This window comes from Coffea arabica, chromosome 5e, assembly GCF_036785885.1.
Source record: "Coffea arabica cultivar ET-39 chromosome 5e, Coffea Arabica ET-39 HiFi, whole genome shotgun sequence".
Taxonomy (NCBI): Eukaryota; Viridiplantae; Streptophyta; class Magnoliopsida; order Gentianales; family Rubiaceae; genus Coffea; species Coffea arabica.
Genome location: NC_092318.1, coordinates 49,833,031 through 49,853,398, shown reverse-complemented (window position 1 = coordinate 49,853,398; position 20,368 = coordinate 49,833,031). Strand labels below are relative to the sequence as shown.

The 20,368-nt window shown below is 37.4% G+C and overlaps 3 protein-coding genes across 5 annotated transcripts; all 3 read left to right on the top strand.

The window, feature by feature from the left end:
* Positions 1–691: 691 nt before the first annotated feature.
* LOC140006688 (uncharacterized) lies at positions 692–3,375 on the top strand. The gene is made up of 5 exons (XM_072049027.1): positions 692–989; positions 1,077–1,225; positions 1,394–1,442; positions 1,817–1,959; positions 3,064–3,375. Exons 1-5 carry the CDS (start codon positions 941–943, stop codon positions 3,148–3,150), a joined length of 477 nt encoding a protein of 158 aa, XP_071905128.1. The 5' UTR covers positions 692–940; the 3' UTR covers positions 3,151–3,375.
* A 2,394-nt stretch (positions 3,376–5,769) lies between these two features.
* LOC140006687 (uncharacterized) lies at positions 5,770–13,828 on the top strand. 3 transcript variants are annotated; one of them, XM_072049026.1, is made up of 8 exons: positions 5,770–6,002; positions 6,825–7,074; positions 7,360–7,483; positions 8,543–8,889; positions 8,983–10,759; positions 11,794–12,050; positions 12,918–13,017; positions 13,494–13,828. In XM_072049026.1, exons 1-7 carry the CDS (start codon positions 5,914–5,916, stop codon positions 12,987–12,989), a joined length of 2,916 nt encoding a protein of 971 aa, XP_071905127.1. In that variant the 5' UTR covers positions 5,770–5,913; the 3' UTR covers positions 12,990–13,017; positions 13,494–13,828. The 3 variants fall into 3 exon arrangements, with proteins under 3 accessions (XP_071905127.1, XP_071905126.1, XP_071905125.1); XM_072049025.1 differs by having other exon boundaries at positions 13,457–13,828; XM_072049024.1 differs by lacking the exons at positions 12,918–13,017; positions 13,494–13,828 and adding an exon at positions 12,473–12,781.
* Positions 13,829–17,930: 4,102 nt separating this feature from the next.
* LOC140006686 (DNA-directed RNA polymerases II, IV and V subunit 12) lies at positions 17,931–20,292 on the top strand. The gene is made up of 4 exons (XM_072049023.1): positions 17,931–18,038; positions 18,131–18,192; positions 18,307–18,399; positions 20,007–20,292. The coding sequence occupies exons 2-4, from the start codon at positions 18,153–18,155 to the stop codon at positions 20,027–20,029; spliced, it is 156 nt and encodes a 51-aa protein (XP_071905124.1). The 5' UTR covers positions 17,931–18,038; positions 18,131–18,152; the 3' UTR covers positions 20,030–20,292.
* The last annotated feature ends 76 nt before the right edge of the window (positions 20,293–20,368 follow it).

Here is a 20,368-nt window from a genome sequence, read left to right as displayed (position 1 = left end):
TTGAATTACATTTCCATTTTCATCATAAAAAAGTTTCATCAATGCTAAATTCAAGACTGGGATTAACGTGAAATGATATTGTAGTCTGCAGAATCTTCTCTTTTTTTTTTTAGTTATTTAAAGAAATTGTGTTTCCAAATACTTGTACATTTATTTTTAAGAGTAAATTATTTGGTTACCCATTAAACTTTTCGAATAGTAATACTTTGGCCACTCATGTATTTATCCACTAAATTATTAAAAATATAAATTTTGAGCTATTTTGTCTGTTTTTGCCATTATATCTCGTGGCTAGTGCAGCTCCTTAGATTTGATAGACTTGATTGTGAGAATAGACAAAATAGTCCAACATTTATACTTTTCTATAATTTAGTGGGTAAAAGAGCCCTTCGGAGTTGGCCTGCTGGTCTTGGGGTAGCCATTCGGTCCCAAGATCACAAGTTCGATCCCTCTTAACGCTTGTGTATTATTGGGGGGCGAGGTGCACAAGCGTAGGGAGATTAGTCCGGCTATGTTGGGATACTCCATGTGTTGACAAAATATATATATATATATATATATAATTTAGTGGGTAAAAATATATTCATAAAAGTTGAGTGATCAAAACTCTATCCTTCTAAAAGTTTAGGGGGTAGTCAGGTAATTTGCTTGCTTTTTCTTGAAAGAACAGGTTCTAAGGCACATTGTACCTTTTTTTTTTTTGAGAAAAATCCATTTTTTTGAGAAATAGAAAATTCCCTTTTTTTTTTTTTGAGAAATAGAAAATTCCTTATATTTAGTTCTTCATTCTATTCTCGTTGTTATAGTAATCTGCAAGCATTCTTCTTCCCGGGAAAATCAGTCATTCCATTTTTCTGCCGGGAACCTAGGTGCCCCAATTCCCCATAATCCCCTGGCCGATCAATTTTGTTAAAACCAGCAAACGAAACCCTAGAAGAAGATGGCAGAGAAATTGGCCCCTGAGAAGCGCCATAGCTTCACCCACAACGGTTTTGTGTTTTTGATGATTCTTCAATTTCTAACTGGTTATCTGTGTAGAAATTGCTGATTTTTATTGGGTGATTAAATTTTTGCAGGGCAAAAGGTGTTTGAGTGGGATCAAACGCTTGAAGAAGTTAACATTTACATCCCACTTCCAGCAAATGTTCCTAAGAAGCTATTTTACAGCAAGATTGAATCTAAACATTTGGAAGTTGGGATCAAAGGCAACCCTCCTTATCTTAATGTCAGCCCTCTCTTTTTTTTCTTTTTAGCCTTACCATTTTTTTGTTAGTTGAGGAATTTGATTATTTATTAGGAATTTGCTTGTTCTAGCCCCAAAAAAGAAACTTAAGTTAGAATATGGCTGTAAAGTGATTGCAAAGTTGATTTCTTTTTCTCTTTTCTTTTTCAGCATGATCTTACTAACCCAGTGAAGACTGATTGTTCATTTTGGACTCTAGGTAATTTCTTCATATATTTTCTAGTGCATAAGGAGATTCTGTTTTATAATATGCTACTGAATTCGTGCTTTTGGTTCTAGTGCCCATTTGTCATATGTGTGATTTCTTGAATTGTGTTGAGTTTAGCTTGATACAGAGGGTACTTGCTCAGATGTCTTGCTAGAGTTTTAATTGTCCGGTATTTGATCTGAATGGCTTGAAAAGATGTTGAGTTTGATTCATGCACTTGCCTTTTAGCTTGAGCCAATATATCCAAATGCTCTGTAGATGTGTACTAATGTTCTGGAATCTAATTGTTTGGTTTTACTATTGCTGGTATTTTATAAATTAAAAGATTATATATGTGTGGTGACTGAAGAATTGGTTTGTGACAGAGGATGACACAATGCACATAACTCTGCAGAAAAGGGATATAGGTCAGACATGGCCTTCTCCAATAATGGGACAAGGCCAGTTGGATCCTTACGCCACAGACATGGAACAGAAACGCCTTATGCTTCAGAGATTTCAAGAGGAGGTATGCACTCTCTAATCTTACACAACTGCTAATTCTTAAATTGTCGCTTTTTTTCTGGTTTTATCTGATGAACTTAGCATATTCATACTAACTCACTGTTTAGATTTTTCATGCATCTAGAACACATGTATGTTTCAGTGCATGCATGTTGGTGATTTGTCTAGCTTGATGTTTATTAAGCTGATTATTGGACCAAATTTCTATCTGTCATTTCCTATGGTAGCTTTAGCCCAATAATTTTACTATCTTGAAGTTCGATTCTGGTTCAGTTTTGTGGAGGTATTAAAGGAAACAGTTAAACTATAAAATTTGAATACTGGAGTAGTTGGTTCTTTGCTTCTATTTCTAAAGAAGCCTCCATGTTATACTTTGTCATGGAACATCTGGTCTTTCAAGTGTTGGGCAGAGAGTTTTACAAGAACAACTACAAATTCACTTAATTTCTGTTATTAGATTTAAGAATTTACAAGTATTTCAAGACTTAAAAGACATGGTATGCATTTGGAGCAAATAACAGCTTTAACACGGAATCAGATAGTGCGAGAATGACCTATCCAAATTCCCAAGATTTCAATTAAACTAGGATATCTCTAGGCAACTGGTTGAGTTTCTCTCTTCAGAACTTCCTCGCATTCTTTTTTTCTTCCCCGGCTACTGTTACTTTGGCCAAGTTAGCTTTTGCACCTGTTATAATAGTATATTAGAGTGATAAATTAAAAAGTACATCTACCTTCACCACTCTCAGCTTTCTTGCAGCTAGACTAACTGTTGATAATATGCGTTGGGAGTAATGCTGCCTTCTGATTCTCCTTGGGAACTGCTGATAGCTAGTAAACTGAGTGACATATCACTATGTCAGTCGTGCATTACATTCATCTATATAAACTGACATCCTTAAGAATTGCTACCTTGAACATCTAACATTATCCTACTGTATCGCATCGAATGCCTAAGAGAATGGAAAGATTACACATATATCACTGGTTTTTCCCTTGGTTTGTATTAAAGCAAACCTCTTATCTTATTTCAATAGGGGCAACATTATCTCTGATTTTGGCTACTTGTTATTTCACAGAAATCTTAACTAACAAATCCTTTATGCAGAACCCTGGCTTTGACTTCTCACAAGCTCAGTTCAGTGGGAGTTGTCCGGACCCAAGAACCTTCATGGGTGGAATACGCTCAAGTTGACGATGCTTGGCTCTGTCAATATTTAGTATTTGGTATTGACGTAGTATGAAACCGATATCTCCTACAGATTGTAAACTAATATGTATCCGTACTTTATGTCCCTGGTCGGGATTTCTGTTCTCTATTGTCGCAGGCTGCTCATACTTTCTTCTGTATCGCCCCATCCCACCAATACTACCATGTCCCCCATCTCAATTCCGTATATGTCAGTATTCATTCGATCAACTACACCACTGCAGTAGGAATCTATTGTATCGACAAAAAAAAAAAAAAAAATACACCATTGCCGTGGGAAAACCACCAGTCCAAAGGTTGGTAGCCACCACCAATGCATTAAAACTTGGTGAGGTGGAAATCCTTGTCTCCCACCAATTCGTTATATTAAAAAGTGGCTTTGCTTAAAAAATTCAGACGGGTGCATTACGCATCTATTTGGTCCGGTGGTGGTTCAGTTTCCTTCGTATCTCTTGGATCTCTTTAGGTCCTCTCTCTCCCTCTAGTATAGAAATCTATTGTATTGACAAAAAAAAAAAAAAAGCTACACCATGGCCGTGGGAATTTGGTTGATTTCAGCTCTTGGTTCAACCCCCAAACAGTTGTAGTTGATTACCTACTCTAATGACTCTAAGAGACTTGTACCGAGTTATCGACTGAAACGTAGAGCCTGGCAAAGCCATAGACCCTTGTCTCAAGATAAAACCTTGGATTTGGACAAGAATTTTCTAATGCTGTCAAATGATCCCATTGATGTGATCTGCACTCAATCTGCACATCGATGTGTCCCACGAGTCATTTGACTTGATTTGCGCTCAGTTTTGTACTATTTAATTGCATACATTTTTACGTTTGGTGTACTTGCATTTAGACACTTTCAACTTGGGGGTCTTTATCTCTTAGCAGCGGGCACCCTGTTGGTTTTCTATCCCACATCGGTAGATAAGTCCCTCACAGGACTTCAAAAGTTGCCGACTTTTGAAGTTCCTGTGGGGATTAGGTTTATTTGCGTAAATTCTTACTTCTGTAAGAAAATGTCAGAAAGAAAAAAAATTTAGACACTTTCAACAAAATCGTCACAAACTTGAATAGCAACCTTCTTTTGAATTTACAATGAAATATGAAAACTTTGAAACAAGAATATGGAGTGTCAAACATTCATAATCTGACCCTGGCTTTATTGTTATCTCTTCTGCTATCTCCTTGATTAGCATGATCACGCAAATCTGAATGATTGGGTAATGATTTTCTTCTGTTGACAATTCGGGCAGGTTATTCTATTGGGCTAGCAGGATTATAATATACCAGGAAGAAAAAGACTGCAACCATTATTATTGTTTTCCCAAAAAAAAAGGGGGGGGGGGGGGGGCTTCATCAAATACATAAATTTGTACATGTATTTGTACAGGAGACTTAATCAAATATATGGATCTAGTATTGATAGGGATTTGTCTGACAAGTGCTAGGTAGGTATTTCCAGTGTTAGTTCTTTACATAATGAAATTAAGTCATCTACTTGTGGCAGATATGTGTTAATATACAAAGCAATGGACTTATCCGATCTATTAACCTGCAAATACTTACATGGTTAAAATGAAACTGTCATTAATTAAACATGACTTAAGAAATTGAAGGATTTGAACTATATCAGTAGATTATACTACTATAATTAATCGAAGCATTGATAATGTAGATGAGTCAAATTATGCTATTTATTTTTTTAGTCATTCTTAAAAGGATTCTTCCATTATGTGCTTTAAGGACGCATGATAAGAAGTAGATCCGAAGTGTGGATTGTATAGAAAAAATTAAAAAACAAAATTTCTTTGAATTCAGGGGGTGAATTTAATGTTTAAATGAGTCCAATTTCTTATATTTTTATAAACTTTCCAAATATTTTAAAATATGACAATTTAGAATGCATAATCAGAAGTACTTAAATAATTGTTCCAATTCGACATTGGCACGTAAGGTTAAAAGCTGAACCAAACTCCTCGATCTTCTAATCGAGTTTGATTTGATAAGAGTTCATTCGAACTTGATCCACTAATTAGTCAAGACAAATTTGAATATCGTTTTATGTTTGATAACATTCAAATTCGATAAAAAAAAAAAACCCTCGTTCAACCTCAGCTTGATAAATAAACAAGTCAAATTTAAATAAAATTGCAAATTCGTTAAAATAATTAGATAACCTTAAACATTAGAATGTTCGGTTTAATTAGATTCGTTTACACCCTGCACGACACGAGTAAAGTGCAAGAACCTTACACATTATTCATTTGGATTAGTAGTTTTTTAGGTTGTTTTTAAAAAATTTTACTGTAACAGTGTACATGAAAAACTTTTACTATAAATATTTTTTGAAATATTTGATATATTATATGGATAAGATATTTTTTAAATTATTTTTATTTATATATTACCGTAATATTATATTTAAAAAATTTATTTTTTTAAAAAAATGGCGAATCCAAACAGTTGCTAGATGTTCAGTTTAATTAGGTTGGTTTGCAACCCGCACCATAGAGTACAAGAACCAATACGAAGGCAAAAGAAAAACAAAATGGAAATACGAAACAGCCAAAACGGCTGTTTGACCAGCAGAAACGAATCAGTGCCTCTAGTTACCATATTGGGCACTGAAAACTGAACCCCTCCACTTGGGGGGAAAAAAAATCCCATTTACCCGAATAGCTGAAATCCCCAAAATCGACGAAGAATACTCGTACCGACACCTGCTGAAAGAGAAAGAAAGAGTGAAAGATCATGAAAGACGAAGTTGTGAGCTCATCTCGGGACCCTATTATACCCCGTAAATCTTCTTCTCCTCCCCCTACTCCTACACCTGCTGCCAGGTAAACTCCCGCTTCCCACAAAACCCTACTTCCCAATTTTATTTCTGCTTGTAATTGCATTCCAATTAACCATGAATGCATTTTCTTGTTAATTGGTTGCGTTTTCCTACGTGGGTTTTTTGAATTGATGTCAATTGGTTTTCAGGACTGTGGTTTAAGTGTTTGGTATTTTGGGAAAAAGGTGGAAAGGAGAATTTCGTCTGTTTTTTGATCTAGGTTTTGAGGTTTTCAATCATTTTTGTAAATTTAGGTTTTCTATTTTTAGTTCATTTTCCAAGGTCATTCCTTTTTCTGTATATTTGTTGGGGTTCCTTTCCCTTTAGTTTATGTTATGTTGTTTAGCTGGGGGAAATGTAAATGATTTCTGCTTTGATGGGAATTTTTTGCTAGCTTTTGATTTTATAACGTGGGATTTGAATTTTGATGTTTAGTTTTATTTTAGAGAATTTCAGTCAATTTTGTTTTCTTTATAGCAGTAAGTAATTTATGTATTATTGGAGTTTATATATGTTTATTTAACTTTGTGGTTGGATATACACAAGATAGTACTGCGAGGATTGGCGTATAGGAGCAAACGCTTGAAATGTACAGATTGAGGTTGACATTATCTTTTTCTTAGGATTTTTGTCTGTGGATTTGTTTTAGCTGCTATAGCAAAGGGGCTTTTGAGAGTAATGTCTGTAGTTTAGGTCATTGTGGTATTTTGTTCTTAATTAACGAATTTTTCATGATAATTGGAATCAAAAGTATTGCTGCCTCCCTTTTAGTTGGTTCCTCTTTGATTTGCACGGGAGTTAGTCAATCAATCTATTCTTCTATCAGTTCTGCAGGGGCATCTTCTCCTGCACTTCCAACCAATGCTGGGAGCACAGATTGGTTGGGTCAAGGACAAGGATCTAAAGGGGGTTCTCTGTCCCGCATTGGGTCACAGCCCATGTGGACTTCACTGAGCACCAGTGCTGGTGGTTCTGCACTAGGAACATCACAACCTTCATGTAGGCCCTGGGAAAGGGGTGATTTACTTAGGCGTCTCTCTACATTTAAACCTGAAAATTGGTTCGGAAAGCCCAAGGTTTTGTACTGACTTCCTTGATGCAAATCTTGTTTTTCATATTTTCTTGCTCTTCTTCTCCTTTATTCATGTTTTATTATTGGAGTGTTGGTCACAATCGCTGTCAGTTAACTGATAGAAGAACATGTAAAAGATGCTACAGACTTCATTGTTATCAGAGTTATGAATGTCTTGGATAATGTTCCTTCCGTCTTTATATAATTTATTTGTTACATTACTGCTAGACTTGGACATGAAGCATAACATCTTTAGATTTCTAAATTCCTAGCATCAATGCTGATGCAGGCTGCAAGTTCACTAGCTTGTGCCAGAAGAGGCTGGGTAAACACAAATCCTGATACAATTGAATGCGAGTCTTGTGGTGCTAATCTGAACTTTATTTCCCTAGCAACCTGGACTCCTTCTGAAGGTAATTTTTTTTTATTTTTTGGGTTAACTATGTTCTGAGGTTTCTTTATAGATGCTGTCAGACATCAGAGAGTTTTACTCCCATCATATTTTGTGGGTTCAGATGTTCAATTGTCATGTAACTGGAATTAGGGAGTGCGCTAGTCTGCTTGGATGTGGACTTTCCTGGTGTATTCTAAGAAATTTGCATTTCATATTTGAGTTGGATGTTGTGATATTTATTCTCTACTTGCACTTGCCAATAATATCTTTTGAGTTTTTTTGGTCCTTTCGAAAAGTTATAGGAAATTAATCATTGTTAAATCTATGGATGACACATAAAAAACAATGAAATGAGATGTCAAGTACTAGCATTAGTTAGAGTTTGGTCAATGAATTTTTAAACAGTTCATAAGATTTATAAATACACCATTCAGTGGGAGAAACAATAGATGAAGGTCCTGTTGTTTTTCCCTTGAGTTTCTTGGAGCTGGTTAAGAAAGTGGTTCCTGAAAAGGTGATGAGATAGATGAGGTGGTAGTTTAGTCAGAAAGGTTGACAGGCAAATGTTGTATTGCAAAAAGTTGGCCAGGATGATAACACTTTTGTTTCCTGCTTCTTTCAGCCCTTGCCTTAAGAGGGAGTGAGGCATTTGTATCCCAGCAAAATAGGTTAGTGTTTAAATTGTTAAAGTAGCCAGTGCAATGATTGGTAAAAAGTTGCGGCATATATATAAATCATGATAATAGTATAAATCATTATAAAAGTTGCGGCATATATATAAATCATTTTTATCCCGAATTTGCTCCAAGTTGGATACTATAAATTTCTGTCCTTTATAATGTCTAGCGGGAGAGGGACATGGAGAATAGAAAGGAGAAGAAAGTCCTAATTTAGCATTTATTTGAGTTTTAGTACTTTAATATTGTGCATGGAGAAATCCAGCCATATGATATTCATTGCAGTTTATTTTCTTTTGTCTACCGTAAGATAAATTTAGACTTTTTCTAGTTACCTTCTGGGATCAATGATAATGTACTAGACACTTGCTCATTGCAACAAGTCTATAATGATCTTGTAGCTGACTGTGCTGGGGAAGATTTTTCAAAGAAACTTGATGAAGGGCACAAAGTCACTTGTCCATGGAGGGGAAACTGCTGCGCAGAAAGTTTGGTGCAGTTCCCTCCTACTCCTCCTTCAGCTCTGATTGGTGGGTTTAAGGATCGATGTGATGGACTGCTCCAGTTCCCCTCCCTTCCTGTTGTGGCTGCATCTGCAGTTGAGCAGATAAGGGTATCTCGGGGCTCAGAATTTGACCGCCTTTTAGCTCAGCCGCTGATATTTGTTGGTGGTGAATCTGGCTTTAGGTCTGACTTTACATCTGGAAATGAGAATGCTAGAGATGATGTCTTCTTTCCATACTCTCGCGTAAGACTGAAATTGTAGTTTATGTTCAACCTATTCATTTATGCTCTGACTTTCTAAGAAATTCATGTTTTATTTCTCTTGGGTGCAATATAGGCCCAAAAGTTGATAAGTCTGTGTGGATGGGAGCCAAGATGGCTTCCAAATGTTCAAGACTGTGAAGAACATTCTGCTCAGTCTGCTAGGAATGGGCACTCTGTTGGTCCAGCAAAATGTTATGGTCCTCCGCGAGATACTAGCCGTGGCAAGAAGGCAATGTCTACTTCGACAAGAAAAAAGTTTGTTAAAAATGATGTTCTTGGCCCTAATTCCAAAGGTGAATCTAGATCACCTTTGTTGGATTGTAGCTTATGTGGAGCCACAGTGAGAATTTGGGAATTCCTCACTGTTGGACGTCCATCTGGCTTTGCTCCCAATAGCACTGATGTTCCTGAAACCAGCAAGAAGATGCAATTGACACGTGGAGTAAGTGCGGCAAGTGGAATCAGCGGATGGGTTGGAACTGATGTTTTGGAAAAGGAGCAGACAGAGGACCGTGATGAAGCTGCCACAACAGATGAAGGGAAATCGTTGTCGAACATGGGGGTGGATCTCAACCTTTCAATGGCTGGTGGTTTACCGTCTTCACAGTTAGGCATGAATGTGACATCTGAAAATTACCAAGATGTGCATAGAGGAAGAGATATCATAATTGGGCAACCTTCTAGTAGCGAGGTTGGTGATCGTGCAGCTTCATATGAATCTCGAGGTCCTAGTTCTCGCAAGCGGAACTTAGATGAAGGTGGAAGCACAGTTGACAGGCCACAGCTAGTGATGCAACAGGCGGATAGTGTTGAAGGAACTGTTATTGATCGTGATGGTGATGAAGTTGATGATGGTAAAGAGTACTCAGCTGGTCCTTCAAAACGTGCCCGTGGTTTAGATATTTTTGACACTCATCATTCATCATATCAAATGGACTCATCTGGTGCTGGTCCTAGCCAGCAATTTGGATTTGAGATAGGATCAGATGCTCCAAGAGATGATCTTTTCAACCAAGGGCATGAGCTAATGCTTGGCATTCAATCTACTAGAGATTCGACACATGTTTCCTCAGTTATTGCAATGGATACAGTCTGCCGCAGTCCCGATAATGATTCGATGGAAAGTGTTGAAAACTATCCTGTAGATGTGGATGATGTCAATTTCCCTTCTACATCATATTTAAGATTCACTGATCTGAATGAAACATCAGAACTGAACTACAGCAACCAAGCACAACAGAGTACCTGTCCGGGTGGAATGAGAAATGTTGGTGAAATGGGAGTGAGTAGCACTAATGATGAAGAAGTGGTGAATGCAGATACTGCCACTGCTCATGGAAGAGATGGCCCCAGTTTTGGGATTAGTGGAGGGAGTGTAGGGATGGGTGCCAGTCATGAAGCTGAAATTCATGGAACAGATGCTTCTGTGCACCGAGCAGATAGTGTTGTGGGTGATGTGGAACCAATAGCTGAAATCACTGAAAATCAGGGTATGACTGGTGAATTTGCACCAGATCCAGGGCTTATGGGTGATTTTGTCCCTGAAGAAATGGACCGAGAAGATGCTCATGGTGATAGTCAAGATCTGATGTCTGGCTCGGTAGGAAGAGCAGATAGTGGCTCAAAAATTATTGGTTCAGCCAAGGCAGAGTCCTTTGAAAGTGGTGAGAAGACAAGTAACGTGCACTTAAACCCCCAGGAGAACAGGATTCATCCTTCTCTTTCTTGCAATGCCATTTTATGTTCTGGTTTTGATGCATCAAAAGAAGAAGTTACTCAGGCTGGGAAAACAGCGCCTTCTGAAGAATGTGGATTTTTTGAATCAGGATATTTGGTTGTGAATGGGACAGGTAACCATTATTTTATTGCTTCGTTCCCCCCCCCCTCTTTCTATCTCTCTCTCCAGACAAAACATGTCTGTCTTTCGGTATAGATATGTGCTCTGTATATAAAGCACATCTCTATGTTTCTTTGGCTCGGCAGGTGTCTATGTGTCTCTGTATATGTGTATGTGTTTGTACAAATGTATGTGAATAGATGTGCATGCTTACATGCCATTGTTCTATAAAGCATAAAGCTTACGTACTACATTCATTAGGCAAGAGGGTGCTGCTAACTTCTGAGTGTTGCTGAATTAACCCTGAGATCCTTATTCAGTAAGCTTCCAGCTCTCTGAAGGGACAAGTTAGCCAAAATCACACCAAAAAAAAAAAGTGAAAAGAAGACTGACAGATGTCTAAATTAGGTTTCTTGTTCTTCTCTAGTCTCAAACATTTGAAAATTTCAGATCTTTTAGTTCATTATTTTAATTTTCAGAGGGTAAAGTATCCGGTCATTATAGCGATCTCGTCCATGGTTAATCAGCTTCTCTCACCATGCAAAAGTTTTACTTTGATCATGGTAACTCAGCTGTTTAAGGAAAGTGCAAAGATATGGTTAGATTTTACTATAGATTCAACCCATATCCATGCTGCCTTCATTTTCTGCTCTATTAATGCTGCAGTGATATAACACGAGTACAAATCTTAAATAATGTCCCCAAAATTTCACTGGAAAGTTTATCTGTGAGTTCCAGTGGTGCTGGGCACTTTTAAGTGTCATCATCTCTGTTGCACTTACAAGGATGAGGTTTTGTTGCACTTAATTCAACTGGAAGTTCATCTCACGTTATAAGGTATAGATAGGAAATGGGGTAAAGTTTTTTCACCATTTATGGGAATGACAAGTTTTGGATGATTTGAAAAGGAATGCATGACTGTATAAATGGGATGAAGGGAGAACCTCTCCAGTGCTACTGGTGTTATGATTTCATCTGTGGAGTCCAAATTGACTGATTTTCTGTTATTATCACTTGGTGATCTACTGATAATGAAATGTTGTTCAGGCCCTCCCAATGGAGAAAGCAACTATGAAGAGACGATTGAGTTTGATCCAATTAAGCATCACAATCACTTCTGTCCATGGGTTAATGGAAATGTTGCTGCAGCAGGCTGCAGTAGTAGTAGTGGTTCTGGCTCCAGTGCTGGTGCTCTGGCTGTCTGTGGTTGGCAGCTGACTTTAGATGCTCTCGATGCTTTTCAGTCACTTGGAAATGTTCCCATTCAAACTGTGGAATCTGAATCAGCGGCTTCCCTGTACAAGGTTCATTAGTTCTAATTTATGGTTTTCTATCTGCCTCCTTTTCGTAGTATCTTGTATTTACCTTCATTTTCATCTTATCTTGCTTTGCCAGAGCTCGTCTTTCTTAGGTTTCAGTATATTTTGATTTAGAATATGGACCTGTGGGTTGCAGTGGGCATCGGGATCTGTGAATTTTGTATTTGCAGTAGCTTTTCACGTAATAGAGGTGGTGGTTGTGTGCAAACTACTTGTGGTAACTGCAATATTAGTGATGATAAGGGTAACGGTAGGACTTTTTGTGGTTCATGCATGAATCTGAATCTTTATGTTCTCGAGATGAACTATCTGAAAATTATGGTAAGAAGCCAAAATTTTAGATATATCTAGTGACATTAAGCTATTTTGAATTATAACGAATAGCGCAATCTTTTTTTTTTTTTTAGGTCCCCCGGTTAATTTGGCTGTGCAATGGCTTATTGTGGGCCATTATGAGCGTTTTCAAGTACAAATGTCTTCATTCCCATGTGGTGTTACAGGACCTCAATGGCTAGGGACATCCTGCTTCCTTTTCTTTTGAGTTCACTCATTAAAGGACTATCTCTATTTATGAGTGGTCATCTTTTTTCTGGGTTCTGATTGGAATTAATATGGCATCATCACTCGCTTTCCTCATGAAAGATGAAAGTGATTTTGTGGATGGTAACTATAGGTAGTCTGGTTTAGTATTACGAAGTATTAAATGTACAAGGAAATTATAGTTAATGCTTTTATAAAACTATTCTAGACAGTATCTTTTATGTCTGTTGCCAAGTCTCGTGTGGGTTTTCTCTCACTCTTTCACTTGGATATGTAAATATGTGCAGTTGCTAACGAAATGAGCTTTTACAGGATGATCATCTTGCACCTGGTCGAAAACTCTTGGCACATCACTCATTTAGCAAAAGTCATGGACAAAGCTGAATTAGATCTTGAAGTCTAATACAAACCGGTAAGTTACTAACCATTTGAGGTATGGACCCTAATCCAAGGATGTTAACCAACCTAAATAATCTTATTCTACACTCTTGAACTGATAGTAGCGTCCGAGCAGGCTACAGTCCCCTACTTCACCCACCAAATCCACTGACCACCACCACAAGATAAAAAGATGTAAAGATTAGGCCTTGCACCATTCTATGGGCATCTTGTGCTTATAAGCATTTGTTTATTTGCTCATCTGATTATACGTGTTCAAAATGAAGTAAAGCTATTGTCTTACGACCCAATTGCGTGGACCCACCAAAAGTATTATCTGGAAACCAGGCAGAGAACAGAAAATTTTTGCTTTCCTTGATTTATGATTCTGTTGTATTTTTGTTGCTTGTAGTCATATATGATAGGCAACCAGTTGCGGTTACTAAATCTCCAGGCCCTGTGATCTTTTGCAGAACTACTGTGACGTTTGGCTTCGCTTCACTCTTGCAGTGCCTTGTGCTGTTATGTTGGTGGAGATCCAAGTCCACAACAGATGGAAAAGAGTTTAGTCAAAGTCTTCAGCAATGTCGATAACACTTATTCACAGTTGAATGAGCCGGTTCAGTCATCAGTGTAGCTAATAGATTGTTGGGCTACTCAACAGCATTTCTTCGTTCCAAGTAATTTTGCTACTGCTTAAGTGGTTGGTATTAGTGATATTTGAAGACGACGTGAATTTTTTTTTTTTTCATATGTCTGTCGGAACTTTTCGGATATAACTCAATTATGTTGTGCAATCAACTTGAAATGAACTTACCATTTCATGTTATTAATTTTTTCTGCGAGATGTTGGGGTCGTAGCTATTATTAACTTCTTTGCACCTTGGGCTTTCTAAACGATGTTTATGTTTAGAAATTTTGAGCAGGGAAAATGGTCATTTTCGTCCCTAAACTTTTTTTTCCCGTCGATTTAGTCCCTAACTTTTATTTTTGGCCAATTTAATACATGAACTTAATTTTCGGGTCCAATTAAGGCTTTCTACGGCGGCGCCATCACCTGAAAGTAATTTAGCTCCTAATTTAACATTAAACAAGGGCATTTGGGGAACTTTGAATTATCTCCTCTCTATTACCAATCTCTGCCACCAACTACCCACTCCTCTTTCGTGGAACAGTTATTTTCTCAGCTAATCCTCGTTGCCCAAGGGCGGCCTTCCTCGCTGCCCAATCCTCACTGCTCAAAAACTGCACCAGACACGCCAACAAGTTGCTCAGCATCATCCCGGCAGGAGCCCCGCCGGATTCGATCACGGATCCCATGAACCGCAGAACGGTTGCCTTGGCCCTAAACCCCTCGCGCTTGACCAACTTCTCCAGCCTGACTAGGAGCTTTCTCAAGAGCCTGACTTTAATACTCCCATGTGACTTTTCGGCGAACCAAATGGAGCCTTAATGATCTCTAACGTCTTGCTTCTTTTTGACATGAGTGACCCTTGTACTTCTTCTTCATCTGTTTCTAAGGCAACAAGAGGGCTATGATGATTTAACTTGTAGAGCAAATGGGTCAGTGTGTTTGAGGCAAGTCTGACCCGTATCTTGGCTAGACAACCCGGATGCAAATGTGAGGCGGAGGGGGAGAGGGAGAGGAGGGGTTTGAGAGGATCCATCGCTCTTTCTAGGGTTGGGTCCTCTGTCTGTTTAAACTTTCAATGTTTTCCTCACATCACACTGCAACCAGTGTTGCAGCCATGGCGGCGTCACTTTCCCTTTCCCTGACCTAATTTTGACATATCTGAGTCTTAAAACTTCAAAAGTGTCTGGCACCAGCTTAGGAATTTTGGCTCGGCATTTTGGGAACTTCTTGTTGTCTTGAATATAGTAACACACACAATTAGTTACCTTGAACAATGGTTAGCATTCATTACTGGGGCAACAAAAAGGGAAAACTGCGTGCATTTGTTACTTAATTTGGGATTTTGGCAAAAGACAGGATTACCATCAGAGTAGCAGGTTTTGTTGGAGGGTCTGATAGACCAACGCAAAAGGAGCTGGATGGATGGGTTTTAGCTGAGCTAGGCATAGGTTACCCGGATGCTATGCTGGAAGAAGAGCAGGAGTGGGAAGTGCCCAGTTATTGATCAGAGGGATTTAAATAATAATGGTAGTGTAGTCTCTACAGATTCAACAAGAGGTTGTTCATCTTCTACAGATTCAACAAGAGGGCTTTTCAAAAGCTTCTCCAGATTCAAAAGTTGTTCATCTTCTTGTTGGGGGTTGTTCATCTCCTTCATCTGCTTCTAAGGCAAGAAGAGGGCTTTGATTACAATTTATATCTGAAGTTTCCAAAATGCCCTTGTTTAATGTTAAATTAGGAGCTAAATTACTTTCAGGTGGTGGCGCCGCTATAGAAGGCCTTAATTGGACCCGAAAATTAAGTTCATGTATTAAATTGGCCAAAAATAAAAGTTAGGAACTAAATCGACGGAAAAAAAAAGTTTAGGGACGAAAATGATCATTTTCCCTTTTGAGCAAGTACTAACATAAAATTCAGCTAAACGACAAGTGCTAGTTGGGTCCGGAAAAAAAAAAAGACGAGCTAGTTGGAATTTAATAAAGAGCAAATTATTTGGATGACCATTAAACTTTTGCAATCGTTGAGTTTTAACCATTGAACTATTAAATGTCTAATTTTGGCCATTGAAATGTCAAAAGTTAAGACTCGAGATCATTTCGTTAGATTTAGTCGTTAAGTATGCCAAAATTTGACTGCCACGCAACTCTCAAGACCGCAAGAAAAAGGGGCAAATTATCTAGTGGTGATTAATAGGCTGGAGAATATCTTTTATCATTGGATAGTAGTGGCAGTAGAATCTCAAGTAGAAGAAGAAGAAGAATATGAAAAGCCCCAGCCCCGCTGCCTTGGCTAGTAGAGATGCCTATGGCGGAGGATCGGATTCCTTGGAATCTTCAAGGAGAGAATTGATCTCTCCTCCATTTCAACCTACTGCCTCCATCCACCATGACGACTCCTCCTCCTCCTGGAAACTCAACATTGACGAGTTCCGATTGCCTCAACAAGCTTATCACCATCGCTTCTTCGGTTTCCCATACCTCTGCCTCCAAAGTCAGTACTACTTCTTCTTCCGCCACTTTACCAATTTGAACTTGCTATTGCTGGTGTTGCTGCTGCTGCTAGTCTAATCACCCAATCCATCGTTCTAGGAAATGAAGATCTTATTCGTCAACCCTTCCTACTGATTCTTAATTCCTCCATTCACTTTGTCGTTTCGTTTTTCTTCGTTTCTCAAATGTTTGATGTTGGGTTTAAGCAAAAATGAAAGGAAGACGAGCAACCAGAAGCATAGGAGAGGAAGAAGTGATACAAGCACTCTTTTCAACTTTCTAATTTGCCCTTTCGTTTTGTCTTGGGAATGGCGCGGGCAATTAGATCTAGTATATTTAATGGCTAAATGTAACGGAATGGTTTCGAGTCACAATTTTTGATATTTTAATGGTCAAAACCAAGCATTTAATAGTTTAATAGCCAAAACTCAATGATTGCAAAAGTTTAGTGGCCATTCAGATAATTTGCTCTTTAATAAATAAAGAAGGCAAAAAAGAGAAGAAGGCACCAAACACAATAGATGTGAAGAGCGGATGCTAAACATCTAAAATATTGATAAGAGTATACTTAAAATATATCACTTATGGTCCTAGCATCTGTGTGCGCTTCAATTGCTTTGATTTGTTTCGAGTTCCATTATTAAGGGTAAGATCTGCTGGTAGATCTACCAATTAATTGTTTCAAACATCAATAATATTATTCGTGAAATTTCTGGATCCAAGATAGAAGAGAAGAAAAACTCTCACCAAAAAACTTAACAAATTTTCACTAGAAAATTCTGAAAAGATGAAACGCTTGCTAAAAAATGTAAGTCAAGCCAAAAATCCATTAGATATTGTATTTCTATTTTTACTAAGAAATCCTAAGAGATAACTGTAACTTTCATGAAAATTCAATCCATGACCAGTACTAAAGCCGTATTCTTGAATTTTGACATTTATTATTTTATTTGTATTTTATTTGTTTTGTAACTTCCATATCTCTATAATAGTAGTGTTTTTTTTTCCTGAAACGATAGGATCTCCGCCATAGTAGTTGTTTTACTTCTAACTATTTCAATATTTACTTTATTATTTCTTTTTCGTAAAGTCTGATACACCATTATGGTGGTATATTTTCCCCCCTTTAGCATAATAATTTTTTTCCTTTTGCCTTGTTGCCAAAGAATGCTCTTTCGTTGTGTTTTCTATTTTAGTTTTTGAAATCTTTTTAAGTAGGCCTTTTGGTCATTTCTAGGGCTGCAAACGAGTCGAGTCGAATCGAGTTTTGAGCTAATTGAGCCGAGTCTCGACTGAATTTTACCAAGAGCTCGAGCTCGACGAGCCGGCAATTTTCGAGCTCGAGCTCGAGTTCGAAAAAAATAAAAAATAATTATTTTATTTTTTAAAAAATAAATAAAATAATATTTTTTTTGTTAATAAATAATAAAATATTAAAGATATATACATAATTTTACTATGAAAATAAAAAATAAAAAAAATATATATATAATATACGTAATTTTATTATTAAATAAAAATAAAAATAAAAATAAAATATATATACTCAAACTCGCGAGCCGGCTCGCGAGCTAACGAGCTTAATATTCTGAGCTCGAGTCTGACTCGAGCCGGCTCGAGCTCGACTCGAGCCGCTCGCGAGCAGTTCGATTCATTTGCAACCTTAGTCATTTCACAACATTTTTTTTAAAACGATATTTCTACTAACGGGTTAATCGCAATTTAGTCAAACCACATGATTAGTTTTGTAATATGGAGAAATCTCGAGGACCGTAAAGTAATTAATCGTTAGTATCAACATAGGACGTGACAGATACTAGTATACAAACCAAACCCTTAAGGCTTAAACCCGTCCCTCCCAGACCCAGTCGTCTCCGTCCCTTGGCTTAAAACTCTGCCATTTCCCAGCGACTTTGAAGCTTCCAGAGCTTGGTAGTTTTTGGTTTCTTGATCTAAGAAATTTGTTACACGTTAGTATTTGCTATTCTTGTCTATGTTTTCTGATTTTTTTTGTTTTATTGTAGAAATTACCGAATTTCGGGTATAATGGATCCTCAACCTGAGCCAGTCAGCTATATCTGTGGAGGTATACCATACTTAATTTTTAAATCTTTATCTTTTTTGTTCGCAGACAAAGTCAGGTGCTTTTGTTTTTGAAGTAACTAATGTATTCGAGCTTTTTTTTTTTTTGAACATTAAGATTGTGGACAAGAGAACACGTTGAAGCCAGGGGACGTGATTCAGTGTAGAGAATGCGGCTATCGTATTCTTTACAAGAAGCGTACCCGTAGAAGTACGTTTTTTTTGGACCTTTTGTTTTCCAAGTTTTAATTTTTTTTGTTCTGTTTATGGGTTCTTGCTGGAATATCCTACTTACAATCATCACTGCACATTTCTTGAAATTCCCGGAAATTTTCTGCTTTTTTCTATAGATATTTGCATAAAGATCTCGTTTTGCAACTTATTTTATACTTTTGTATATAATGCTTAGGTGTTTTTGCATTCGCCTATGCTACATGTTTCTTAGCTCTAATGGGATTTCCGCTAATTTTCAATTGATAAAGTTCGTTGTTCAAACGTAATTTGAATACGTGAGTGGAGTATATTGGCTTCTGAGATTGTGAAAGAGTAGAGGCCTTTGTGATCTTGATGTTGATCCTAAGATGGACAGATGGATAGTCATCTTCTGCTGAATTGTTAATGTCTCTTAAATCCTGAAATCTAACTGTTGTTCCTTAGTTTTGCAATTGGAATCCTTGTCCCTGAACCGAAATACATGTTTCTTAGCTCTAACGGGATTTCCACTAATTTTCGATTGATAAAGTTTGTTGTTCAAACGTAATTTGAATATGTGAGTGGAGTATAGTGGCTTGTGAGATTGTGAAAGAGTAGAGGCCTTTGTGATCTTGATGTTGATCTTAAGATGGACAGATGGATAGACATCTTCTGATGACTTGTTAATGTCTCTTAAATCCTGAAATCTAACTGTTGTTCCTTAGTTTTGCAATTGGAATCCTTGTCCCTGAACCGAAATACATGTTTCTTAGCTCTAATGGGATTTCCACTAATTTTCGATCGATAAAGTTTGTTGTTTGTTGTTCAAACGTAATTTGAGTACGTGAGTGGAGTATAATGGCTTGTGAGATTGTGAAAGAGTAGAGGCCTTTATGATCTTGATGTTGATCTTAAGATGGATAGACATCTTCTGCTGAATTGTTAATGTCTCTTAAATCCTGAAAGCTAACTGTTGTTCCTTAGTTTTGCAATTGGAAACCTTGTCCCTGAACTGAAATACATGTTTCTTAGCTCTAATGGGATTTCCACTAATTTTCGATTGATAAAGTTTGTTGTTCAAACATAATTTGAATATGTGAGTGGAGTATAGTGGCTTGTGAGATTGTGAAAGAGTGGAGGCCTTTATGATCTTGATGTTGATCTTAAGATGGACAGACATCTTCTGCTGACTTGTTAATGTCTCTTAAATCCTGAAATCTAACTGTTGTTCCTTAGTTTTGCAATTGGAATCCTTGTCCCTGAGGCCTGAACTGAAAGTTGAGCCCATGTCGTGCTTATGATCAGAGATCTAGTGTTGTGATTTGACAAGTATTACCGAGTATTGACTTCGCTGTTTGTAGAAAGATACCGTTGACTCTGGGTTCTGTTCGGAATGATACTAAACATGGAGTGTATGTTCAGATAGAGCTTGATCTTTATTTTTTTAATGCAAGAATTAGATTTTACTAAAGTGATATGGATTGGTGGGGGTGGGATTTTCTGTCTCATCATATAATGACTCGTTTTTGGTTTATTAATGCATGTATTTGCCTGTTAAATATCGAATATGCTATCTTGAAGGAATTCTATAGATAAAATACTGAAGGGTATTCTTGTTTGATGCAGTTGTTCAGTATGAAGCTCGCTGAGCTGATCTCAACTGTGCATCATCACTATCTCAAGTATTTTGAGTTCTTCTGCTGCTGCTGCATATTTTTTATGTCTGATGTGATATATGTTGGTAGTTTTATTCGATGGATTGTAGTTAATGTTTTCTACTTGTTGATGGAGTCTGCTCTTGATGTATCAGTTGTATTGTAGACTTGCTCCTATGCTGTAGACACAATGACTAAAGTTTCCAGGGAAGTCTCATCCATGCTGTAGGCTCTTGCATCTTGAGCATTTCACTTTCTATTGTTATCTTTTGACCGTCCTTTGTGTGTTTGCGTATTCTTCGCTCGTTCCTTTTTTGCCCAGGGCAAATTAAT